This window comes from Hermetia illucens, chromosome 6 (assembly GCF_905115235.1).
Source record: "Hermetia illucens chromosome 6, iHerIll2.2.curated.20191125, whole genome shotgun sequence".
In the NCBI taxonomy this organism is placed as follows: Eukaryota; Metazoa; Arthropoda; class Insecta; order Diptera; family Stratiomyidae; genus Hermetia; species Hermetia illucens.
The window spans coordinates 22,893,261-22,918,957 of NC_051854.1; the positions used below are offsets into that span (position 1 = coordinate 22,893,261).

General features: G+C 43.2%; 2 protein-coding genes across 2 annotated transcripts in view; one reads left to right on the forward strand and one right to left on the reverse strand.

The window, feature by feature from the left end:
- Positions 1-6,589: 6,589 nt before the first annotated feature.
- On the reverse strand, positions 6,590-13,059 carry LOC119660267 (RNA-binding protein with serine-rich domain 1-A). The gene is made up of 4 exons (XM_038068726.1): positions 12,899-13,059; positions 12,706-12,837; positions 12,389-12,642; positions 6,590-7,346 (listed from the first exon to the last, which is right to left on the reverse strand). Coding segments are annotated over exons 1-4 (918 nt in total). The 5' UTR covers positions 12,901-13,059; the 3' UTR covers positions 6,590-6,816.
- A 466-nt stretch (positions 13,060-13,525) lies between these two features.
- Positions 13,526-25,697, forward strand: part of LOC119659134 (serine/threonine-protein phosphatase 2A 56 kDa regulatory subunit gamma isoform) — a 144,829-nt gene continuing 132,657 nt past the window's right edge. Inside the window, exons 1-2 of the mRNA XM_038067065.1 lie at positions 13,526-14,014; positions 14,440-14,839. Coding sequence (XP_037922993.1) covers positions 14,789-14,839 — 51 coding nt within the window. The 5' untranslated portion in view covers positions 13,526-14,014; positions 14,440-14,788. The remainder of the gene's footprint in view (positions 14,015-14,439; positions 14,840-25,697) is intronic.

Here is a 25,697-nt window from a genome sequence, read left to right on the forward strand (position 1 = left end):
GGCTGCATACAGTAGGATCCAACTGACCACCTTCGAAATAAGGAATCGACGGCTCGGCTTTGGGCCCCCTATATTTGGTAGCATTCTCGCAACCAGCGTTTCGATGTTATATGCTTTGGTTGCTGCACCCTCCACATGCAATCTTAAGTTTAACCTCTGGTCAATCATCACGCCTAAGTACTTAAGCACAGGCTTGGAATGAATTGTTTGCGTTCCAACTTTGATCTTCATGGAAGTGCACTTTCTCCGCTTGGTAATAAGTACTACTTCCGTCTTATGCGCTGCAAGCTGTAGACCAGCATTCTCTAACCAGGATTTAATCTCATAGACTGCTTCATTTGCATAAAGCTCGACTCCTTCGAGAAGGCCTGCAACAACCGTCACACCCATATCGTCCGCGAAATCAATGGAAGCCACACCAGTAGGAAAGTCAAGCGTCAGTACTCCATTATACATAATAATCCACAAGAGTGGCCCTAGGACAGACCCTTGTGGAACTCCGCATGTCGTTTGGTATAATTTTATTCCTTCATCTGATTCGCAGCACAGAACCCTATCGATTAGGATGTCAGCAACGATACGGACCACGTACTTTGCCACACCCAAGTTAGGGACTCAAGTGTCTTGCCCTATCTAGCGGAATTGAAGGCGTTCTTCACATCGAGTGTAATCACTGCACAACATTTATCCTCGTCAAGTGCAGTCTTAGCTAAGTTAGCTAGTAGGGCAACTGCATCCATTGTAGACCTCCCCTTTCGAAAACTGAACTGATTCTATGAGAGACCGCCATCCTTTTCGGCAATTGGAAGTAATCTTTTATTATTGTATTATTTGGAGGGCATATTGGACTGTAGGACGAAGCTTCACCCAAAGGATTGTTTGGCTTGGAGGCTAGTATTAATTTCTACTTCTTCCATTGTGTAGGAAATGCTCCTTCTTTAAGGCGCCTCGGCAAACATATTTGGGGATACTATCCAAGCCAGGTGCTTTATTTCCAACAATTTTTTCTGCAGCTTCGAGGATCTCCTTTTCACTTACCATGGGAACTTCGGCAGTATCTATCTCGACAGTGGGAAGGTTAGCGGTACTTACGTTCTGTGGGAAAAGATCCGTTACTATTCCATTAAGCAGAGTAGAGCAAGAAATTGGTGGAGAGCGTTTGCCTTTGACTTTCGATATTATTGTCTTATAGGCGCCACCCCAGGGGTTCGTATCAGCTTCCTTACACAGTCGCTTAAAGTGTTTGCTTTTACTTTTTATTATGGCCACATGTAATTTCTTCCGAGCGTTTTTGTATTCTTCATGTAACTGTCCGTATCCAAATCGGTTTCTATTTCGCTGACTGTGCCTTCTGGCCTTGCGACATTGTGGGATTTCCGAGTTCCATCAAAATTTCGGAACTCGCTTCTGAGATACAACATTCCTTTGAATGGAGGCGTCATATGCTCGCCGCAACATTTCGCCGATCTGTAAAGCTTTATCTTCTGCGCTTCCTTCAAGCGCTGCATTTTGCCGCAAAACTTCTTCGAAAATCTCCTCGTCAAACTTATTAGCTGCCCACCTTTCAGCTCTCGCCCAGGACCATTTCATTCATGTACCATGTATGATTTCAAAAATGATGGCCTAGTGGCAGCTATATGAACATTCTTCACTGACATACCACTGGAGATCCTTAGCTAAAACATCGCTAACAAGAGTGACATCTCTCTTTCGGAAAGTATTCACGCATCCAGTGTTAGCAACTAAAAGATTGATTCACACGAGAAAGAGCTTCGAGTAATATTCGTCCTCTTGCGTTCGTTTCTCGGCTGCCCCATTCTTCAGCCGATGCGTTGAAATCGCCAGCCACTATCTTAGGGCTAGTGGCCAAGAATCTACTTACCGGCTAGCATCCCAAACCAGATATCTCAAACAAGAACACATTGCTAAGCTCTCACAGAGACCAATACCAATCAATTTCGACTCAAGCACTATTCCAAATGACGATTTCCACATTAGTGCAAAAATTATCACAGAATATCGCTCCCCTCTCCCACGTTGGGCAGACGAGCCTTACAAATGGATTAATTAACAAATTTTAATAGGCAACAGTGAACGTCATCACTTACTATCTCTCTTCCTATCTTCTCTTATACTACATACCCTTTTCCTCAATGAAAGTTATCAAAATCTCACCATAACTTTACAATCCCGAACTAGAAAATAATTAGAACTGATCGCCTGGAGACCCAAGGAGATGGAACTGCAATCCTTTTGGCAAATCACCTACTACCAGAACAAATATTCCCTCCAGTCAATAACACTCCATCCTTCAACACAAAAGCTGTTAGAACTAATGTACCAGTTTATTAATCTGCGACTTACACTGCTCTTAGTAATCTCCCCTTAGGGAACATCAGGCTAAGCAGCTTTGTTGAACGCTAAGTATCAGCTCCCTTGCAAAATCTAATGGCATTTCCCTTTTCAACTGGTACACCTAGAAGTACTCTATCTTCCAAATAATTATGCTACCTACAACTGAATTAACTACTATTCTTTTTTATCTCTTTATGGTAAAAATGGTGATTTTCCCACCATTTCATTCCACAACCATAACTATGTTGCTCTTAGCATTAAAAAAATCGGGTACATATAAAACCTGCACTCAAAACCGACCCAAATTTCCTCATCTGAACCTATCCCAGAAATCATTGATAATTCCATCAACAAACTGACTCAAGCCATGCAAAAGGCACGGACTCTCAAGTATAATGACTCGATCATTCTAATTTAACTTCATGAAACAACACATTTCCATTCAATCAACTTCACAACTTATATGCCACCAAATATTTCAACCAGAAATTATACCTAGGACTACGCGAAATGTGCCCACATCTTGCTAAACCAAGATATCACGTTAATATAAATGTAAATATATCCAATAAAGAGATGACTAATCTTCTTGCTAATCGCGTTCTGGACTTGCTCACACATGCCTTCCTGGAGCTGGACAACCGTGAGCTATGCTACTTTAAACTCTGCCTTTTCGGTCCTAAGTCCAGGAACGGTATTTCTCCTTCCTCTTCGATCACCATAGTGAATTCGATGTTTTATATAACTTATTTCTGAATGTGAAGTAGGATTCACTCATGCATGTGAAGGCCAGTTTTTTATACAATTTGGCCTTCTTCCTTCATTCAAATGAGTTTTCGTGTGTCCTGATTCATTCTTCAAACCAGTATAGGGCTTTCTTCATCGCTTGGAAACAACGCTTTTACGGCGACGGATACTAGCATTGCATTAGTTTGTCCCCTGAGTCTGGCAATGACTTCCCTGCTGTTTCCCACTGCCTGTTTTCCTATTTTAAGGCCTAACTTTTTCACTTCTTCCAAGACCAACTTCACAATATTTTGGGTCGCTGGATTCGTTGTTGCTGTTATCTCTTTGAGCTCGTTGCCTTCTTTACGTATTTTGGGACGGCATTTGACGCTAGGCATAAATGGGTTAGGATTTCTCAGTTCGGCTGCTTTTTTAATGATGGGTTTGCATTTCGCCAGAGACTTTTCCACTCTTTTAACAGAGTGTGGCAGAGGGTCTTTCCTGATGATGTGAAGAACGTAATTTTCACACCCCGAAATACGTATTTGTGTATATTTCAAAATATCTTCAAAGTCAAATGTTTCACTTAAAAAAAATTTCAACTAACTACCTCTTAATTCAAAGCGTTGAAAATCGTTATCTGAATACAGCTGAACTGGCATAACACATACAAAAAGCAAAATCAGCCGGTGGATGGTAAGAAGACATCTAGCTGAAGAGGGATTGGCAGTCCACAGGTCTGCAAATGGTCTAAAATCGGCAGAAGCCCATCACCAAACTCGCGTCAGCTCGCTCAAGAATTGCGAATTGGACGATAGAGCAATGGGTTTTATTGTCACACGAGCGGAGGATATGACTGCAAGGGACAAACTGGGCCGAGCACGAGTTACCTCTTTGTTCGTCTCAAAGCAGGTATTTTTCGCCGGCAGATCATGTACCTGAGAAGGCATGACATTAGAAACGGATCGCAAACGGATCTTGTCTTCGTCACAGTCTCAAATAGCAGCCACAAGAAAAATGGAAAGCAATCCCACAAGAACCAATAGAAAATTTATTGGAGTCGATAAAGCATGGGAAGGAAGATGTAATTCAGCAGTAGGGATGGAACACTTTAGATTCAATTCTAAGTGTTATTTATGCATGTTAGATGTTATCTGCAATAATTACCGTTTTGAGCCGATTCATACATAAGTATAGTACCTTCAAGTCAGTATTGGAATGAGTTTTCAGTTTAAAAAAATTGTTGAAAAAGAATGTACAATTATTTGCTCTAGAATGTACTTCTATAGACGTGAGGAGATTATCTACTATAAATGTCCGATTTGACTAAAAGATTCTCTCATTAATTTAAGGAATTACAAGGAAGTGAACTTCCCCTATATTTCTGCGTATCAGTAAGCTTGAACGTTTTGATTCCGTAGTAATTAACATCACCAGGGAAATATGGGCAGAAATCCAGTCCCCCATAGAAAGCTATCATACTTTTGCAGCACGTCGCAAATTTGCCCAGTTGTTGGCGCGTCCGGGAGCCGTGGGCATTCCTTGTCCCAGACAGGGCTGTGATTTGGGCACTTAGTATCGCTCCGGCACACTTTCGTCAATAAATACATTTTTCCAGTCAACTAATAAATGTTGAAATCATACAGCAATTGTTCCATGATTCTGCCAAGAACGTTCAATTAATTTCGTAAATATCGCCGTATCTGACGTGACCCATATACATCATATGTCCTAGTAATTTCATCATTTCAATTTTATTAAACCATCACTTTCGCTTAATCTTATTTTGGGGACAAATTCTTTAAAAATTCCACAGCAATCAGCATGATTTTCGCTGTTTTCATGCCAAACTCACCTTATAGCATTCATCGGTGGAGTTTCCATCTGCATATTGTCGCGAAAGTTTAAGATTGAACATCAGTTCCTCTTTCAAGCACTCCCGAATTCATTTTTGCCTTGACCGAATCTTAGAAAGAAACTCATGCAAAACTTAATTGCCTGGCGCGTTTATTCATTTGTGATGCACTCCCGCCTTTTAATAATTATTATTTTAAGGCCAATGCGTCACCCGCGAACAACATTGGGGAAACCACTTGAATATCCTCTTTTGGATGGCAGTCGGTTACCGGAAGCGCTACTTTCATAGAAGTGAGTTTGGGCCAAATTTTTGTTTTGCTTTTACAAAAATATTTATTTCTCCAAAGTTTATACACTTCTTGCTTAATTCAAGTATGTCAATACATTATTTTGTTTGAGGATTGAGGGAGTCCCAATTCCGCATCAACTTGACGACGGAGCGGACTAATTTCTTATTTACTTCCACTTTTGTGGTCCACATACACTTCTTTCTGGTTAAACCCCCCAAGTTGATAAAAAGCCGACTAATAGTTTCGTTGTTCACTTGAATATAATCGCACTCATGTCGTGTTTGCGGTTGCGATTACAACCAGTAGCCAGTTTCGGCCACGCTGCTCAAGGGGCAGAGGCGAGGCAACGTAACCGAAACCGTCAGCTGACTTTTTGAATGTCAACACATGTATGAAATTTTTCCGACATGAAACAATCAGAAGGGAAGGTTTTACTTTGGCTCCTAAGGGCTGGAGAAGGCGAAGTAACTATTCTGAGGTGAAGCATTAGCCCCTTGTACAATTGCCGTGCGGATGGCACTCCCCAACAACATGCCAGAAATCTGTCTAAACATGACAAGTCCTGAGTTTAAAAACGTTCCATTTAATGGTGGTGTGGTTTAATGGTGTAATTGTGTCTCACAGTTTTCGCCTGCTCATCCTGGTGAATATACCGTATGGATAAGCGTTCCTTGGTGACGTTAAAAAGAGTTGCTCTTTCGGCTGCTTAGTCTAACATGTTATTGCCAAAGCCGTTCAATGAATCTGCCACTGATCCATAGTTAGCGTCCCGAAACAGATCTTCGAGAATCATCCATAATGTGGTTTTTTTTGGGCCGTCATTGAAGTCGGGCCACATTATATCACTGAGGTAAATGCTAGGTACGATTCGAATAAGCCTTTTTTTCGATCCTTTTAACATTTAAATTGAGAATGATATACAAGAAAAGTAAACTAATTATATGCAAAACTATAAAGGCTGCGTTATTTTTCGAATGTGAGAGCGAAATGAACACTGTTAGACATCAAATACTTTCTCGCATAGTTGAACCAATGCGAGATGAGCCAAAATGGAGAATTCGATTCCACCAATGAGCTTTAAAATTGTTTAAATTGAAATATACTAACCACGTAAAGCTTTTGCTAGATGCGGGCAATAGCGGAATACAATCAGGAGGCAAACAATGGAACATCGGATTCAATTGGAAACTAGAGATTGAAAAAGAAGGAAGTTGATCAGCTCGAAGTTGAATTCTTTAAAATTTATAATTAGCAAACTCCGAAAGAAGTTTGATCCATTTTAACAAGAGCTTCTTAATGTTCCATGACAAGAATTACATTTACATTCAAGGGAGCACTTAAATTAACTGGAAACATTTTTATTTTTTTAATAAGATATCTTTTATTTGCATTTTATTCTTCGGTACAGTTGAGAATAATTACATCTAATCCCTTCTTTAGCGTGGGGAACGCTTCTGAAGGTAAAAAAGAATCAATTATATAATTAGTTGAAATTCTATTCAAAGAACGTCTTACTTTAAATTAAAACTGGATGCGAAACTCACTATATTCCACACACACTTCTCCAAAATGAACTGCATCGAAATTTTTATCGTGAACTTCCGGAACTGTTGCTCCTACGTCTACGACGAATCGGACTGCGTGATCGACGTCTCGGGCTGCGTCGTCTAATTGGCGATCGACGTCTATTATAATTGTAACGCATTGGTGATCGCCAACGTGGCGGTGGACGACGCATTGGCGGTGAATTCCGGCGCATCGGCGGTCGAAACTTGGGAATCAGCACAGGCGATACAGTAACCTCTTGACCATCAATTTGTCCACCGTCCATGTGTTTCATGGCATTTTCTGCATCCTCAGGATTAGTATATTCCACATAAGCCAAGCCACGTCCAATTTCGGGATGAAAACGATCTATTGGGAACTCAACATGTTTAACTTCTCCAAAACAACTGAAGATTTCCATGACGTGATCCTTTGAAACGTTTCTTGTCAGTTGACCGATGTGTATGCGAACTGGCTTTGGTGTAGGCGAACGTTCACGGCGCTTACGGCGACCTTGTGAGCCGGAATGTGAACGGGGACGTTCTTTAGGACGCTCGGGACTCTTGCGTTTGCCTGGAAATAGAAAGTGTTGTTATATGAGAAATTGCTTGTATTGATATCACAGGAAATGAAAAAAATTTGAGTGAGTACTATCGGGGAATAATATACATCGGAAACGACAGTCTTTGAGAAAACTATATGGAGTGTATGTGGGATATCCTGATCAATACGTGATCGAGCAGAGCACTGCAGAATTCTAACGAAATAAAGCGACTGAAAAGGGGGATGGAATGCGAAATGCAATACACAATACAGTTACGAAGGGCGCAATTTACGGCAGCAATATCAAAAGAATGGCCTCATGCTCAAAGAAGTCCCCGACAAACAAGGGGTAACCCCCAAAAGGATCTAAAAAAATTTATAATAAGACCTACACAAAAATAACAAAATATCTCTAGACTTGAAATGTTCTTTTCAAAACCAACTGTAATTAGTGTCGTTTTTCATAACTATTCCACATAAAAGATCGACAACATGCTATCCGTTACATCGTTACGACAAAGGCAACAGAACAGAATGATAAAGCAACCTGTCTAGATTTGAATGACATTTCCAATAAAACTTTGAAACTACCAGTGAAGACATTCGCGAAGAGCTTAGTATTCCCTGCTCAATAGTAAAAGGCGAAATTGGTTGTTAAGCAAACTTAACAAACCACCAGGAACATTTATTAGAAAACGAATCATTAAAAAATTTGATCTTGCGGATGTATCGCAGTGCTATGCTATGCTATCTGGTGGTGGTGTTCCGGGAGATATAGCGTGGATATGGACGAGTCCGTCATAACTCAACAGAGTGACCAGACAGTATAATTTTTGGTGACCGAAGCAAAAGAATATTGGGGCAGCTTTCCCTACATGAGCATGTTGTGAATTACCGCGTCGTGCGACTATGCCAGGAACCTTGCGAAAGGAATCGAAGAGGAGAGTCGACGAACCTTAAACAGCTCGAAGAAGTAGTCTGGATTGGGTGCAGAATTTCTGGTCGTTTGGCACATGACATAAATCAGGTTATTAGTCGGCCTAAGAGGCGTCCACCCTTTTTCACTATCCGAGGAGCAAAAGGGCGAGAGTAGTTGGAAAGAGCAACGACTCGATAGTTGTAGGACGGGCAAACAAAAGAAGCAAAAACATCTCTTTAGTTACTATGTCGATTACGCCAATTTCGCTGTGGACTTTCAAACCAGGACAGAATGGAAGACGGGTGATATGTTCGATGATGTAGTCTTCCAGCATTCGCCAAAGTATTCCAAGTGGAGGTATTGCTAATACTGAAGGCTTGTCGATGTTTGGGACACGATCCCAGCCACAATCGTAACATAGTTATTCTAATCATTCATTATTCAAGAGATCATTAATGCTTTGTTTTCGGTTGGTTATTGCAGAAAAGTGATGATTAGTGTTGGTGACGAGCTCAAAGTCACCCTCTGGGTTCCCAATCAACGGAATATAGAGGGGAATGAGCGTGTCGATGGACTGGCCAGGCGAGGCTGCGTTCTTCACAATCCCATCGTTGGCGACGACCTCAACTAGCGTAGACCCCCATCTGATTTCCTACATCAAGATCAGATCACGAGAGCTTTGGGTCAGATGTGCACAGAATTACCACACTTGTAGCATATAGGCCAATGTCGCCAGATTCGACATACACTTCGCAGGCACAAATATTTTCCGGGGGCCTCAAAAAGATTTCTATTTGTAGGTTGCGAGCTCCTACTCTTCGAAAACGCTACGGGCTCGCTCTGAGCCGGCTCGATTTTCCTCAGGATTGCGGCCGATTGTATGAGGTGCTGCATACTGGAAAACATGGTGCTAGGGACTCGGTATACCTTACAATTCGTATTGTCGAAGTTGTGGAAAGAAGGGAGAAATGCTCAGGAACTTCCATTGTGATCTCAAAGAGATCGTTGTTGAGTCGGAGATCTGCTATTGTTCGTAACCGCTACGTTCTGACTCTGAATCTGCTCCATTTGCCCTTCGAATGGTAAAAAAGTTGCCCTCCCCCAGCATTCGACCCGATGTAGTGGAGACGGATGCTTTCTACGAGCAATTAAACGAGGTTCAGAGAACATCGATGAGCATTGGACTGGCATCAAAAATGCTGTTTTCTCTGGTGCTGCACAGGTCGTCGACCACGTCCCGAAAAAGCGTCATAAGGTCTGGGTGACTACGGATTCATCGAAGTAGATAAATGACCGGAAGGGGTTAAAGTCTTTACTGATCGCTGCGAGTGACGACGGGCGTGACGCGCTCGAACTCCGTTACCGAACAATACACCGAGAACCTCAGCGTAGTGTACGCCGTGACAAGATAGAATTTGCTATTGTGCTGGCCAGAGAAGCAGAAGATGGCGCAGAGCGAAATAATTTCAGGAATGTATACCGTATAACGAAAGAGCTTGAATGGGGTCGCAAATCTTTCGATGGTCCTATAAAGGACGCAAACGGTGGAATTCTCATCCACGATGAACAACTGAAGAGGTGGAAAGAACACTTCACCACAGTTCTTCACCGTATCACATCCGATGAAGTTTTCTTGAAATAATAAAAACTTGTTGTTTCTTTTTCGTTGGTGTGGATATTTATTCTTGCAAATACCGATATTTCGGGAACCACTTATTCCCTTCATCAGTGCTAACAAATGCTAACAATGGTATTGGAATAAATATCCACACCAACGAAAAAGAAACAACAAGTTTTTATTATTTCAATTAATTAATCGTTGGAAACACCGAATAATTCACCCAGATTCCTTTTCTTGTTTTTGAAATTACTAGTCACCGTAACATGCGGACTGTTCCGATTGGACCATTAATTCACTCAAACGCAACAAAACCGCTGGGCTTGACAGTCTCTCCGCAGAGTTATTTATCGTTGCATCTGTTACTGCAGATCTGTTGCTTTCACTCGTACGGAAATCTTGAGAATCCGAGAGATTTTGCAGAGAGTTTAAGAAAGGGGTGATCGTTAAGATTCTAAAAAAGTGCACCCGTTTTGGGTGTGACAATTGGAGGGGTATCTGCGTGCTCCCTCTCGTCGTAAAGATAGCAGCTAAAAAAACCCTGGAACGCATTAAAGAACACCTCGAAAGCTTGATCGGCAGAGAGCAGGCTGGTTTCCACTCAAGATCCTGCGCTACGGATCATTTTGTAACAGTGCGCGGAACTTGGATCCTCGTTGCACCTGCTCGTCATCGAGTTCGGGAAAGCTTTCGATAGCGTGGGGAAGTATATGGAGTGCTCTACACAGGAGAAGCATTCCGGAGAAACTAATAACTACGTGCTGCACCGAGGTAAAATCTCGAAGGATTGAGGTCCAAAGCGGAGTCCGCCAGGGTTGCATCCTGTCGCCGATATTATTTCTTGTTATCGATGACGTTCTTCATTCTGATTTGTCCGAACGACGAGGAGGAATTTAATGACATGTGTTTGCTCCCTCACTAGGTCCTGGACCTTAGCCAAATGGCCCTGGAGTCAAAGAGAGAGGAGAGTAGGGTTGAACTGAAGATAAATAATAAAACCAAGGTCAGTCGAGCCCTATCTACATTAATTAAAGCAATGATCAATCTTAGGAGCCGCCGATCAATTTGTATATCGTAGTTTCTGCCGAAGGCGGCACCCAACTAAATGAAAAGTGAACTCCACTGTTACTCAAAAGTTCCAGGCTTTCGTCAATACCTGCCAGCGTACATCGGTGTACGCTGGCCTGACACTATCTCAGACGAAGAACTTGGTCGGTGCACATGCTTGGCACTCGTATGCGATGTGATAGGAGGACGGAAGTGACAGTAGATAGGCCACACATGAAGGAAGGGCAACAATTACATTTCTGGCTACACCATGCCGTGGAATCCGCTCTTCCAGCATGGCCAACGAGTGGATCACTTGGCGCAGTAGAGGAATGCGAGCGTCTCGGGAAACCGGGGGGGATCCGAAGCCCGAGCGATGGTACATGGGCCAAAGGGTGGAGAGCAACCTTATAAATAACTTAGTATATTAATTAGCGATAGCAACGGATGCGGCCTAAAAACGAGGACCACCTAACACTTATTGGGACCTTTTCATCCGAACCATAAAAATGTTGAAGGGGCGAAGATCCTGATGATAACAAGAATAGAAATATAAGGTCCTCGGCAAATGGGTGAACTGTACCCACAGGAAATTATGAAGGAGTATATTGGGAACAATGGGAAAAACGACAACCTGCTTGAAGACGCCCGCTTGTCTTGTGAACCCCTATCAAAATGCTCCGACAGGGAGAATCATGGACCGTTTACTGAAGTAGCGATACGCGATAAACGTTTTGTGTAAAGCTTGGTAAAGTAGGCAAAGTGACTCATGGCATAAGGGAGCTTACGGTTACGCCGCCATAGGCAGATCGGGTGTTTTTGAGTGGCACAATTTGTTAGGAGAGGGTATAGAATGAGTGGACGACAACGACCACTCCAGACGCTTCCCGACGAGCAAAACCAACGAAAATCTGTCGCGAGAGCCCGAATGATTGCTGATGACTTGAGCGAGCATCCCTCGAACCCAAGTTTTCGAATTTTGACAGGAAATTTTGCCATGAGGGAAGTGTGTGAGAAGTTGGTGCCACGAGTGGTGTCAGAGGAACAAAAGGCCAACCGATAAGCGATTCGTCCGCTTTCATCATCTCGATGAGGACCCTGAACCTTTTAGACTTGGTTTCGCCAGACTTCTGTTTTTGAGAATCAAATCGACATTCAAAGGGAAGCATCATGGCTCGGTAGAGGCAGTTCAACTGGAGGTGATCAGGGAGCTAAACAACATTCGGGCTTAGACATTCCTGGAGGAGTATGAAATGCGGGAGTGTGCCTTTTTGAAAAGTTCTAATCGTTTTTTGCTATCCTCATGAATACTTTGTTTTAATTATGAGAAACAGGCCACGCGTTTGTAACGTAGGAACAACAAAACAAAAACGCGTCGGGTCGACGCACGCCATTTGCCGAAGAAGATTGTAAAAGAGTTAGGTCCTCACTGGGGGACGCAGACGATTTCCTTAACAACGCCTTTGCCTAAATTCATTCTCTTCTTACCTCTCTCCTCAACCGGTTCCCTTTCCGAACTCCGTCGTGGCCTCTCCTTGGACTTTGGTCGTTCCTTGGACTCCTTGCGTGCCGTAACCTTTGCGGCGGCACTTTTCGATCTGGATCTCGATGCACTTTTACGCTTTGCGCGGCGATCAGTTCCACTGCTCGAGCTAGATGACGAGGAAGAGCTTGAGGACGACGAACTGGATGAGCTGGACCGAGATCCGGAGCTACTGCGCGACGAACTGCTATCGCTGGAGCTAAAAAAATGCAAAAACAGGTTAAGCCGGTGCCGCTTGAGAAAAACATTTGAAAGCACAAACCTTCCACTGCTATCGCTACTGCTCGAGACAGAGCCTCGCTTCCTGCGATCACGGTCGCGTTCACGCCCGCGGCTCGTGGCCTTTTTCTCCTTTTCCTTCTCAGCTACCGGCGACGCTGATCGATCACGGGCCCTAAAAGTTGAATTTCGGTAATTAGTTTTGTCTTTTTGGGGAGGAATTGAGGAGCACTTACATCTTAACGTCCTTCGCTTTCAGTTTAGAATCCAGAATGATAAACCTCTCGACTAAGTGGAAGTTTTTATAAAAGCCCAAATCAACTTAAAAGCAAAATGGGACCCAAACGTTTCCGTATTGGTTAATGGCTAATCCGCGATTTGAATGACAGCTGACATTTCAGTGGTGGGTGAGCACTATCCAGTTTACCAATAAATAATACGATTAAGGCGACATCTTTCAAGACATCTTCGGGCGAATTCATGATTTATCTTAATATTATATTAAAATTTTTAATTAATTAGCTATTTCCTGGAAGATTACATCATATATATATAAAAATTAAACTTTCAAATATCTTTGGAAAACATGAAACTTTCAGTTATTCACCTTAAAATTCGTTTTCTTTTCAATTATAAGTTTGAAAATATACAAAATTCTGGTTAATTTGTATTCGATGCTATTTTTATTCAGTTCGCTGCGTATTTTTATAAATTTCTAGCATAAACGAAGCAAAATGAATCTAATAAAATATCAGAAATTACAAATTCCACCACATTCCGCATTTCGCCGCAACAATTCCGCCCGCCAATTCACCACACCGATCATCTGTAAAAATCCTCTGCGGCAACACTGTAATCCGCGAAACTTCAACTTGTTCAGTTCGTCAGTCGGTCAACGGGGACAGTGTCTTGTCTCGTCGGCACAAGAATTCGTTCGTTTCCCGGCACATTTCCATATTCTCCCCAAAGTACGTTTTGCAGTCAATTTCCCTGTTCTCGGCTGGTTCGCGCGCATGTCCCAGTGTCTGGCTATCGGTGCAGGAAATTCCCTAGCGCAACCCGGAAAAGTGTGAGAAAAATCTCAGTTCGGTGTGTGCCACTGACACGAAATGTCAAAGAAGTATTTCGGCCCCAATACCGCAATCGTTGACGTCGTAATTCGAAATTCGGACAATTTGCTCGCGCGGCGACTGGAGAAAGTGAAATTGTAAAGCGTCGCAAGTCCTTCGCGGTGGGAACGGTGCGTGGCGTTTTCTGTTTCGAGTGGGAAAATTGTTCAAGTAGAAAACCTGCGGCAGGCACTTGCCTTAAATTTCATGTTTTATGCACGACAGTGCGCCGAGAGTGTATGGGTGCGTGAGTATGTACACAGCTTGAATACGGTACTTGCTGGAAAGCCAGGGTTTTGTTTGGTGCCCGCTGACGGATATTCTCGGCGATTAGAGTCGTCCGGACGCAAGGAGCAGAGGCTTGCCGACCCCGGACTGGAGTCCTACTTGGATCCCGCCAACTGGCCACGGACATTGGCCGCATTTCGTGCGAATTTCCATTTGCTGCCATGTCAGCTATCGCCCGTGGTTGAATGGAACGCGTGCGTGTGTGTGTGTGTTAGTGATTTTTCATTCGCCGCATTTTTCTGATTTGTTGCCCGTGCCTGTGTTGGTTTTGTAATCTCGAACTGTCAATTTTACCGTAAAATTTAAATAGAACAAATTTCTCGAGTTGATGAAGATCCGCCAGTTCCCTAAACGTTTCTCGTATTTTCTCTATTTTCCAGGCGTTTTCAGTGACAAGTTGAAATGCTGAAATGAAGTAAATAAACGAGTTTCCGACTAGAAACCTCCAAATGCAAAAATTTCCCCCGACTTTCCCAGTAGTTTCGAGTTTTTGTATTTGACAGAGCGAAAAAGTCATTTTAATTTCTTCCTTCGTTTCACTTTCGTTTGTATTTATTTTTTAACCAGAACAAAGTCCTGTTCTCGTACGCAAAACTTATTAAAAAAATCTCTGTTTCCCAATAATATTGTTATTGAAATCGTAACGAAACACGGCGCGTTCTTTGCAAAAACCCAAATCAACATTTGAAGTGAAATCATCGCAGTAAAAACTTTATCGTCATCGGAGTCATGGATAATAATTCGCAACAAGTTAACGGCGTAAATGATACAGGCAACGAGGTAAGTTTCATGATTTCAGATAATTTACGAATAACATCCGAGAAAATATGAAAACATTTGGCGTTTCGTGCCGAACGATGGCCGCTGAACGAAAAAGTAGTCAGCGCACTGTTTACGATAGAATTATGTTAATCGCGGTGCGAGGAAAACGCGTTGCGGCGGGGAGACCGAGCGCTCTAATTTTTCCGGTCGGCAGTTGCTTGCCGTCTTTGCACGTAACGTCTTCACCGAGATAGAATCTTCGTTCGCCTCTCTATGGGCATCAACAGTTATTCCAATGTCTGCGCTGGAAGTCGTCTAATGTGCTGTGAATTGGATAGCGTTCCTGGTCTTGTAGTTAAAATGAAACTTTGCGTAGATATGGAACTGGTATCGGCGGGTATTTGCAGACGAAACTTTTACATTTTCTGTTGGTCCAACGGTATCTCATCATAAAACGAAATTGAGTTGGTTTTTAAGCCAAGTTGCATTCACTTCGATTTTCTCAATTTTCCTTTGTTTTTTGGCTTTGGTATCAATGTTTTCTCAGTGCCCACATGTGTTTAGTTACCGAAATTCCTGGAGCCATCCAACCAGCTCACGCAACTGCTATCGGCAATCGGATTTGCTTGTTATGTGAAATCAACCAACCAAGTGGCCCGAATCTTGATCGATTCTGGATTTTACCTAATCATCATCATCAACGGCGCAACAACCGGTATCCGGTCTAGGCCTGCCTTAATAAGGAACTCCAGACATCCCGGCTTTGCGCCGAGATCCACCAATTCGATATCCCTAAAAGCTGTCTGGCGTTCTGGCCTACGCCATCGCTCCATTTAGGCAGGGTCTGCCTCGTCTTCCTTTTTCTACAATAGATATTGCCCTTATAGATTGCTGTGACCCGCCGATCGTAACCTATTGAGCTGGATTTTATCCACAACCGGACGGTCATGGTATCGCTCATAGATTTCGTCGTTATCTAGGCTACGGAATCGTCCATCCTCATGTAGGAAGCCAAAAATTCTTCGGAGGATTCTTCTCTCGAACGCGGCCAAGAGTTCGCAATTCTTCTTGCTAAGAAACCAAGTTTCCGAGGAATACATGAGGACTGGCAAGATCATAGTCTTGTACAGTAAGAGCTTTGACCCTATGGTGAGATGTTTCGAGCGGAACAGTCTTTGTAAGCTGAAATAGGCTCTGTTAGCTGACAACAACCGTACGCCGATTTCATCATCGTAGCGTTATCGGTTGTGATTTTCGACACTAGATAGGAGGAATTGTCAACGGTCTCAAAGTGATATTCTCCTATCCTTATTCTTCCTGTTTGACCAGTGCGGTTTGATGTTGTTGATTGATTCGTCTTCGGTGCTGACCATATATTTTGTCTTGCCTTCATTGATGTGCAAACCAAGATCTCGCGCCGCCTGCTCGATCTGGATGAAGGCAGTTTGTACGTCTCGGGTGGTTCTTCCCATGATGTCGATATCGTCAGCATAGGCCAGTAGTTGGGTGGACTTGAAGAGGATCGTACCTCTTGCATTTACATCAGCATCACGGATCACTTTCTCGAGAGCCAGGTTAAAGAGGACGCATGATAGGGCATCCCCTTGTCGTAGACCGTTGATGATGTCGAATGGTCTTGAGAGTGATCCTGCTGCTTTTATCTGCCCTCGCACATTGGTCAGGGTCGGCCTAGTCAGTCTTATCAAATTCGTCGGGATACCGAATTCTCTTATGACCGTGTACAGATTGACCCTGGTTATGCTATCATAGGCGGCTTTGAAGTCGATGAATTGATGGTACAACTGATATCAATATTCCAACAGTTTTCCTAATCTGTTCTTTGGTATGGGCCAATGATGTTCTGGGCATATGGGGCTATCCGGCCTAGCAAGATAGCGGAGAATATCTTATAGATGGTACTCAGCAACGTGATACCTCTATAATTGCTGCACTGTGTGATGTCTCCCTTTTTATGTATGAGGCAGATAATGTCTTGTTGCCAGTCGTCAGGCATTGATTCTCTGTCCCACACCTTGAGCAAAAGTTGATGAACCACTTGGTGTAATTGGTTGCCTCCATATTTAACTAATTCAGCTGTAATTCCTTCCACTCCTGGCGACTTATGATTTTTAAGCCGATGAATTGCACGGACTGTTTCTTCTATACTTGGTGATGGCAGTATTTGTCCGTCGTCTTCAGTTGGCGGGACCTCCAACTCGCTGATGTTCTGGTTGTTCAGTAGCTCATCAAAGTACTCCACTCATCGCTCCAATATGCCTATTCTGTCGGAAATCAGATTTCCCTCTTTGTCTCGGCAGGATGAGCATCGAGGTGTATAAGGCTTCATCCTGCTGACTTGTTGGTAAAACTTGCGCGCCTGGTGCGGTTGCTCCCTGTACTTTTCGAGTTCACAGACCTGTTAGTTCTCCCAGGCTTCCTTTTTCCGTCTGTGAAGTCGCTTCTCCGCACGACGGAGTTCGTGATAAGTCTCTGCAGGTGCCCGAGTTCTTTGAGAATGCAACATCACTCGGTATGCGGCATTCTTCCGTTCCGTAGCTAGCTTACACTTATCGTCAAACCAGCCGTTCCGACTTTTCTTGCGGCTAGGGCCAAGTATCTTTGTGACCGTATTAATGATAACGTTCTTCAGGTGGTTGTGGAGATCATTTGTTGATGCTTCATCTCCAGGACCTCTGTTGACTGCGATTATTCCGGCATTCATTTCTCTCTTATAGGTGTTGCGGAGGGCTGTGTTGTGGATGGCTTCAGTGTTAACTCTCACCTGATTGTCAGAGGGGATTCTAGGTGGTGTTGTTATTCGAGCTCGGAGCACCATGCCAACGAGATAGTGATCCGAGTCTATATTGGCCCCCCTATGTGTTCTGACATTCATCAAGGCTGAGAGGTGGCGGCGTTCGATCAACACGTGGTCAGATTGGTTGAAAGTGATCCCGTCTAGAGAGGCCCATGTATGTTTGTGGACCGCTTTATACGCAAACCAGGTACTTCCAACAACCATTTCGTGTGACCCTGCTAATTGAATAATCCGCAGTCCGTTATCATTTGTATTTTCGTGTAAGCTATGGGAGCCAACGTACCGCCTGAATACGGGCTCCTTCCCTACTTGGCTGTTAAAATCCCCAAGTATGCTTTTGATATCATATTATCATATCTGGGACAGGCTTGGAGGGTTCGCTCTACTGCCTCGTAGAAGGTATCCTTCTCCTACTCTGCACTCTCCTCTATTGCTTCGTAACATGTTGTTTTTCGTGTAGGGTTGTCAGCCCTACCCAACCCCCAACCTGGAGGACCAGTTGGTGCAATTTGTCCCGTTTTTAGGCGCGGGAGACTCGCAATCATCCTTCTCCGTCTGCAGCTTTTCGTTAAGAAAGAGCTCCCAACGGTCACCACGTGGAGGTGGAGATAGGGTTTGGTAGTAGAACTTTTGGTGTTGGTTCATTAGGCGTTTCCATAGTTTTATGCTCCATCGTGGGTACCAATCCACGTTTCGCCCTGGGACCTATACTACTCTTTGATCACCTTATTATTATTCCTAATACGATCACTAAATATCAAGAATTTTCTCTCAGGGTGCACACACTATCAAGAAATTTCCCTAAATTCAATGTTTTTGTTATAAATACATTAAGTTTCTGTGCCATGTGATTTGGTGTTTGAGGTCACACCCAAAAGGAATAGAAATTTGCGAGCTAGCAATCTGCAAATTTCGAAACTTTATTGCTGCTGAATCGCCAACAACACCACGGATAAGGATTGACTGCCTACGGCTTTTTAGCTATCCAAAACGTTTTATGATTGGATTTTTGGAAGTGGGCAAGCTCCTCGATTACGGTATCGAAGCTTCCCAAAATGACTGTTCCCCAATACAAGCAGGAATTCCAGCGGTATGAGCTGGAAATGATGGGACACTAAAGAGTACTCCTTTCCGTCTTGCGACATTGTGCTTTTGTACTCTGCGCGAGGTCGGATTGTTACTGGCGGCTACCGCAAAGCTCTTATTGATCCGGGGGCCGGTTCCTGACCATTTTTTTACTGCAAGATTGCGGTCCAAGTTAGGGAGTGTCACAATTATACAGTGATATGCACCAACGAAGACTTCCGATATAGTGGATGCTTTCTACGAGCAATTACATGTGGTTCAGGAAAGCTTCTTAAAGGTGACATTGTGATCGTGATGGGTGTTCTAAATGCCAAGGTGGGATCTGATTACACCTTGCTCGGACATGTATTGTTGGGAGGTTTGCGGATTTCTGTGGCTTCCACGGCCTAATCATTGGCGGCTGATCGGCACCGCACGAACAATCCGATTGGCCACTTTACGATCAGCACTAGATTTAGGAGCTTTCTTCCAAATGTGCATAATAAGACGCTGACATCGGCCTTAAGGCGGATCACCATCTTCTACTTACTTCGCTTGCGTATTGCGTCTGCCCCTCCTTGTGGAGTTGTATAATGCGACCCACAGTGGGAGAGCTATCTTGCTTATCGGACAGCAAATATACTGAGTAACCCGCCTGAAAATACCGATGAGCGTTGATCCACCATCAAAAATGCTCTTTACTTGGATGTTACGCATGTCGTCGGTCAGGACCTGGGGGTTACAAAATCAATCTGACTACGAAATCAAAGAAGTGGATCAAGGAAGGGAACGGTTTGAAGACTTGATTGTTGCAAGTGATGATGAGCAACTGAAGATATCGAAAAATAGTAAGTAATATTGTCAAGGGAAGTTGCATTCCGTCCTAAAAGAGCTATTGTACCGAGCGCTTGGGTTCGTATTCTCCATGAGCACCCTGGTGGGTTCTATTCTTTGTAGGTTCACCCAGTAAAGTTTCCACAACCGTTCCTCTTCGTTTTTCAATGTCGTAGACATGAACCCATTTTCCATTCCACAGAATGGCGCTGGCCCATTATAGCGATGTCGTTGCTTCTTTCTTTCTAATCCAATGTGGTCTGAAGCCTAGAGGATCAACACCTTGTTGAATGAGCCAAGCGTGTTTAGTTTGTTAAAGCATTTCCATACCAGTTTGAAATTTACCTGGTAAGAGGTAAGTGCCTTAATAACCAATTGACTGCCGATTAGAATAGTAATGTTCTACCCCCTATAGTTCCCTTCAAGGTTGAAGGAGGCACATTTGTTTATGGTGTATATTTCCGCCTGAAATATGCTGGTGTTCTTACCTATTGGTTCGAAATGAATTTTCCTTGGACCAACGATCCCGGCATCTGCTCCCACTGCTGTAAAGGATCCGTCAGTGTACCAGGTAATCAATTGCTGATTTAAGCCCTATGTCAACGCCACACTGTCCCAGTTCGCCCTGTTGCTCCAAAGAATTTCAAACTTCTTACCGATTTGAAATCTGGTCATGTTATCCATTTGCTATCAATAATTCGGAATGAGGCAACTCCATGCCTCACTGGCACTCCCGGACATCTGGACTCCCGGATATTCTCATTGCCCTACTGGTACACACGCAAGCCAGTCTTTGAAATTTATGTAACTCCCTAGCTGTTGTACTGAGTTCCGTTCTGGGTGCCCAGGTTATAGTGTATATCCGGTGCAGCATTTCCGGAGTGCATTCCCATTTTTTCCCTGCTATAGACCTACAAGTCATCATAGCCCTTGTGACTTTTCCACATTTGTTTTCCAGAGTAATTTTTGGTCTAGTATAATTCCCAAAAATTTGACTCCGGTTACTCGTTTCTATGGCATCCCCTACTACATCCGTCAGCTGAGCAGTTTCGCTTGATCGGCCTGTTCGGTAATTGTGCTGACATGGATGAAAAACTTCACCATGGTTCTTAAACGCACCAAATTTGGGAAAGTTGCGCCCTTTGGGAATGAAATAGATAGGCATGCGGATAAAGACTGTTCCTCCAAGTAGAAGAGAAATCATTTCGGTCAACAATGCACTCAAACGGAGTAAAGCCGGTGCGCTTGGCGACCTTCTCGCTGCACCTGTAGTTACTGCATATCTGCTACTTCTATTCGCACGAAAATCCTGGGAATCCCAGAGACTCCAAAGAAGGGCACCCGTTATGACTCGATGGTTTGCCACTTTTGAAAATTCATTGCTTAACTCGCTACTAATCCAATTTGTTTCCTGGACTGCAATCATGCTCAATTTGTAAATCTCGACCGGTTGACGGCCATTGGCTTCTTCAGGGAGCACACATGCCAGGATCCGAAAGAATAGTCCGTTAGACGTTTGCTTGGTCGTCGTCGTTTATCCGTTCAATCAGTGGCAAATGTTCCAAGTTTCTTGACATGGAGTAGTTTTTACATGAATGGGTTGTCGACCAGAGTTTACACAACTATGCTGCACGTCTGGCTACGTAATTCTTGACACCTTACTGATCCTACTCACCTACTTAGGTGTAACTCCGCCATTCAGGCTACAGCTATCCTTCTCTGCCCCTTTCTCAACCATGGCTTGGGGCAGGCTACGGTGGAATTACACCCGCACAATATCTACCTTATATACATAGTCCCACCAACAGAGAAATGGCACAGCTACCAATGCCAGGGTTTTCCCTTTTCCCGCTTAACATCAATTGCCCTCGTTCTGGAGTATGTCCACGCGAATCCTGGAGCCCTCGCAGTCAAGTTCCGAGAATATTTTATCTTCTTGTCGGCGCCCCGCCTATAGATATGATGCACAACCGAGTTACCGACAGAATCAAGAACTAAACCCTTCCTGTTCAGAAACACGAATGCTTCGGGATTAAGCTTGCCGTGAGAGTTTTCTCGAAATATTCGTCGTTTGGATAGAACGGAAGTGAAACCCAAGATTTCTCACCATGCAAGGCAGATTGCCTCATGTGATTTCGAATCAATCTAACGATAACTGTGAATTGGTGATAGTCATCCTCATCAGTGGATAACTGTGTCGATTCTTGGCACAGCAGCATCACCTCATTTGTTACCTAATGTTCATAATTTGACGAAGCAGCCCTTTTAAGTCCATTTGGCTAGCACTCAAGTTAAACCAAATAGAGCACTCGTAGGTGAATACTGGTCTAACCAGAGTAAGGCAGTACATAGTGTCAACCTTTCGGCTAAGATGTGAAGCATAGAAGAGTCTTCGAAGAAACATGAGTGCGTTGCGAACGCTTTCTAGCAATTGAAGACCTTCGTCAAGATGGACACTCAGGCATTTAATGCTTTTTTTATGAAAAATGCGAATCATTCTCGTTTGTGGCAGCGTCGAAATCTCTCCAATTCCTTTTCAAGTTCCTACTGACGTACGTCAAAAAATTTTAAGACCGAATTTTTTCACATTTGTGCGTTGATTTTCATCCGCCAGCTGTTCGTGAAGAACTTAATGTCATTAAACATTTTCTGAAGTTGAACTTGCACCTCGGATACCTTCAACCAACGACCTTTTCGGAGATTTATTAAATTCGAACAAGTTGAGAAATTCGTCGGCCAATACGGCAAAAAGTGTAGCCGCAGTTACTGTTACTTGCTGCAATCCATTCAGGGCGTGGAATTCTCTATTAGTAGTGAGATTTTCATTTGTGATGACAAAGTATTTGTTGCTACACATCATCGCTACGAGTTGGCGATCCTCGGGAGCCTGAAGATCAGCCCATCCAACCAGACGATATCAGAGGCCTTCTCCATCATTTACGCAGTTACCATTGTTAATCCGCCAGCAAATATCCAACATTACCTTTGTTATTGCATAAATGTTATCGTCGAATGTCCAGATCGAAATCCGAATTGCGCATTCGACAATAAATCCTCCTTCTTCATGTGCCCGTTCAAGGCTCTCAATACCAAAACCCCAAAACCTTACTGAAGTTAGGCAGCAAACTGATTGGACGGTAGCTCTTAGGTGTGGATGAATGCTTCCCTTCCACTGTCCTGGAAAGAAGGATGCAATAATTGCGAATGGCAACGTCCGGTTGATGCCTGAGGACAAGGTTGGGAATTTTGTTTATCTTTCTAAATATAGAGCTTAATTACCCACATGATACAAAGTAATCAAGGATATTATCATTCGGTATGAGATCGGCCTTCAACGCAGGAATGAATTGGAGAACCGCGGTGCCGTTCAGGCTGCTTTTGAAATTATGGTCGCGTTGGTCCTAAATCCGTTTTTGGTCGGTGCACCGATTCAAAGTGCTCTCCTATGAGCTCGAGTTTGAGACCATCATCCATCACAATGTAATTACCTTGCGCATCAGCTGTTCCGTGTCCGGATAGCTGAGTGGTTAGAGCACAAGGCTGTCGTACGGAAGGTCGCGGTTCAAATCTCGCTGGAGGCAGTGGGATTTGTATCGTGATTTGACGTCGGATACCAGTCGACTCAGCTGTGATTGAGTACCTGAGTCAAATTAGGGTAATAATCTCGGGCGAGCGCAATGCTGACCACATTGCCTCGTAGTGTACCGTTACGGTCTTGAATGAAGTGCTCTAACACACTTCAAGGCCTTGATCCAATATGGATTGTTGCGCCAACGATTATTATTTTTATTATATCAGCAGTTCCACTATTAGTGCCTATAACTAAGTTAATGAGGTGTTGTATTTCGCTTCCATCGACTTTGGTTCTCGGCGCAGTTTCTCTTCTACCGGAATAGCACGTTTATCTTTGTAAACAAGGTATTCGTATCGCTTGGTGAAATACCCTTTAACTTTTTCCACCATTGGCAGTTCACTCCATTTACGTAATATTGGTGGATAAGATTCCGCGCAATCTTAAGGAGTGATTTCCGCGATGAACGCGATTAGATTTTAAATCAGTGTTACGGTATCACGCCGAAAGTATACGGAAGGACAGGAATGGTGAAGGTGTTGATTATCATGATTTTATTTTCCCCAAATAGCTGTTTGCAGGATAAAATCAATTCGCCGCTTACATTCCCCTAGCAGCTTAGATTAAATTATGATATTCGTCCTCATTGTTGGTGGGATTTTCCCGAATAATAGTTAATCATACATTTCTGCAAATCCAAACGCATGCCGCTATCCCTACACAGCTTGGAGGTGATGTGCAGCAAAAAGCGAAGTTGGTTTTCGTCTATTGGAGTTAGTATTCGCCCTCATGCAAGAGATGGGACAACATATTCAAGGTCAAACAAAATCACAGAGGGATTAGATAGTCGCCTTAGAAGGTTCATTGCCAGATTAGTATCTCTTCTGTTGTTTGTGAGGATATCGATAACTTTGTGCTTCATTTCTTCATCATTGCTTTTAGGAGAAAAACCAAATTTGGATTGATTTTGTACCCGCGTAGCACTTATAGGAACTACGAATGTGATATGGAGTCAAAGTTATTAATGCATGATGTGTAAGGACTTTGTTTTTTATAAAATTCTCTTCGGTTTTGGAAGAACCAGAAATTGTCTGTCCTTCGCTGAAAGTTCCATTGATAACTGCTTACGCATACCACAAGTTTCAGCACCTGGAGGATTTCAGTGATGAGCATATCATCGGAGAAATGGTGGTCTGCAATGATGCTCACAACACAAACAAACATCATAAGGATGGATTTTCACTTTCTCAACTTGTTGAATCGAAGTACCCTAAATGTTAAAGTCCTTTTTCAACAATTCCCTCTGTAAGATGTTGATTAAAGAGACGAATAACGATGACTCCACACCGAGCTTAAATAAGATGTCATGAACAATTTGTTGCCTAGTTGGATTATTTTTCATTACCACTCGGTATTGACGCATTATGGAGTCGATGTCTTCACTCTGCGGAATTTCGTTCTAATCCATTACAAGGTAATAGTTGTTTCAGTTGGTTCGTCGAAAACCATACGAGGATCTCCCATTCCTGGTGGTTGACGGCATAACCGACAAAACATCCAAGAGCAAGGAGAAACTGTGATGTTGCTGAGCGGCTGTCGGGTAATGCGTTCCTGTCTCTGGGGTCACCTTAAGTTAATGTTCCCAATTACTTTGCTAAGAATAGTGAAGAAGAAACGCTGCAACAGACCACCAATGTTGCAGTGCCCCATGGATACCTCCTGAGGTATGTACATAATTGAAAGGGTCACTGCAATTCATCCAATAGGCCCATCGATTCGTTCACTCCGAATTATGGATTTTTTAAAAAGATTATTTTTCCAGAAAGGAATATTCGAAGCCGACCCGAATATCATGCCATTTTCCACAACCTATAACACGCGCCAAGCTGCATGCGGCTGATATTTAGTTCAGGGTTCATCAAACTTCCTCGTCGGTCGATGGAATGCTCTGCTTGTCTACTTTGGGCTAGCATTTTCATAATTTCGATGTCATAGGGTTGTGGGGTGGATACCTGGCAACTGCAAGTCAGATTTCGTTTCATAGTGACGGCGTCCTTTTACTCAAAATCTGATTTAACATGATGGGCTAGGCATGGGTAGGCAACCAATGCATCTTTGAACATATTTGGAGTTCCAGGACCTTCTTAAATGCGGCATTTGAAGACATCTAAATCAACTCTGTTTTTCCAAATATTTTGGTGGTACCTTCGGCAATGTGATAAGTACTGTTTTGTTGGTTATATCAGCTTTATAATACCTGCCTTTCCTCTTTTTATAAGTAAAATATTTCAAAACGACTCATCTAACAAAGTTGGAGAAGGATACCAGGTATTATGTGCAAAATGGGTAACCACAACACATCGTAAATGTAACATGCCAGCTCTGGTGATCAGTTTAAAATATTATCAATGTAACCAGCTTATTTTTTATTCAATTAAATAACAACTTGACGTTTGTGCTTTAGGAGGTTGTTAGCTTGCTAGTTTTCTTGCAAATAGATTTGTGGTTTCTGTGGTTTTGATGTCCCGCCGTATTTATTTTCAATTTTTTGCCGGCATGTGCTTTACTTTTTCATCTTTGGTGGAATTTTG

Coding starts and splice junctions, on each gene's coding strand:
- LOC119660267 (XM_038068726.1), bottom strand. Junction 12,643..12,705: donor AGTAGCGATAGCAGTGGAAG/GTTTGTGCTTTC, acceptor GCATTTTTTTAG/CTCCAGCGATAGCAGTTCGT. Junction 7,347..12,388: donor GGAACCGGTTGAGGAGAGAG/GTAAGAAGAGAA, acceptor TTCTATTTCCAG/GCAAACGCAAGAGTCCCGAG.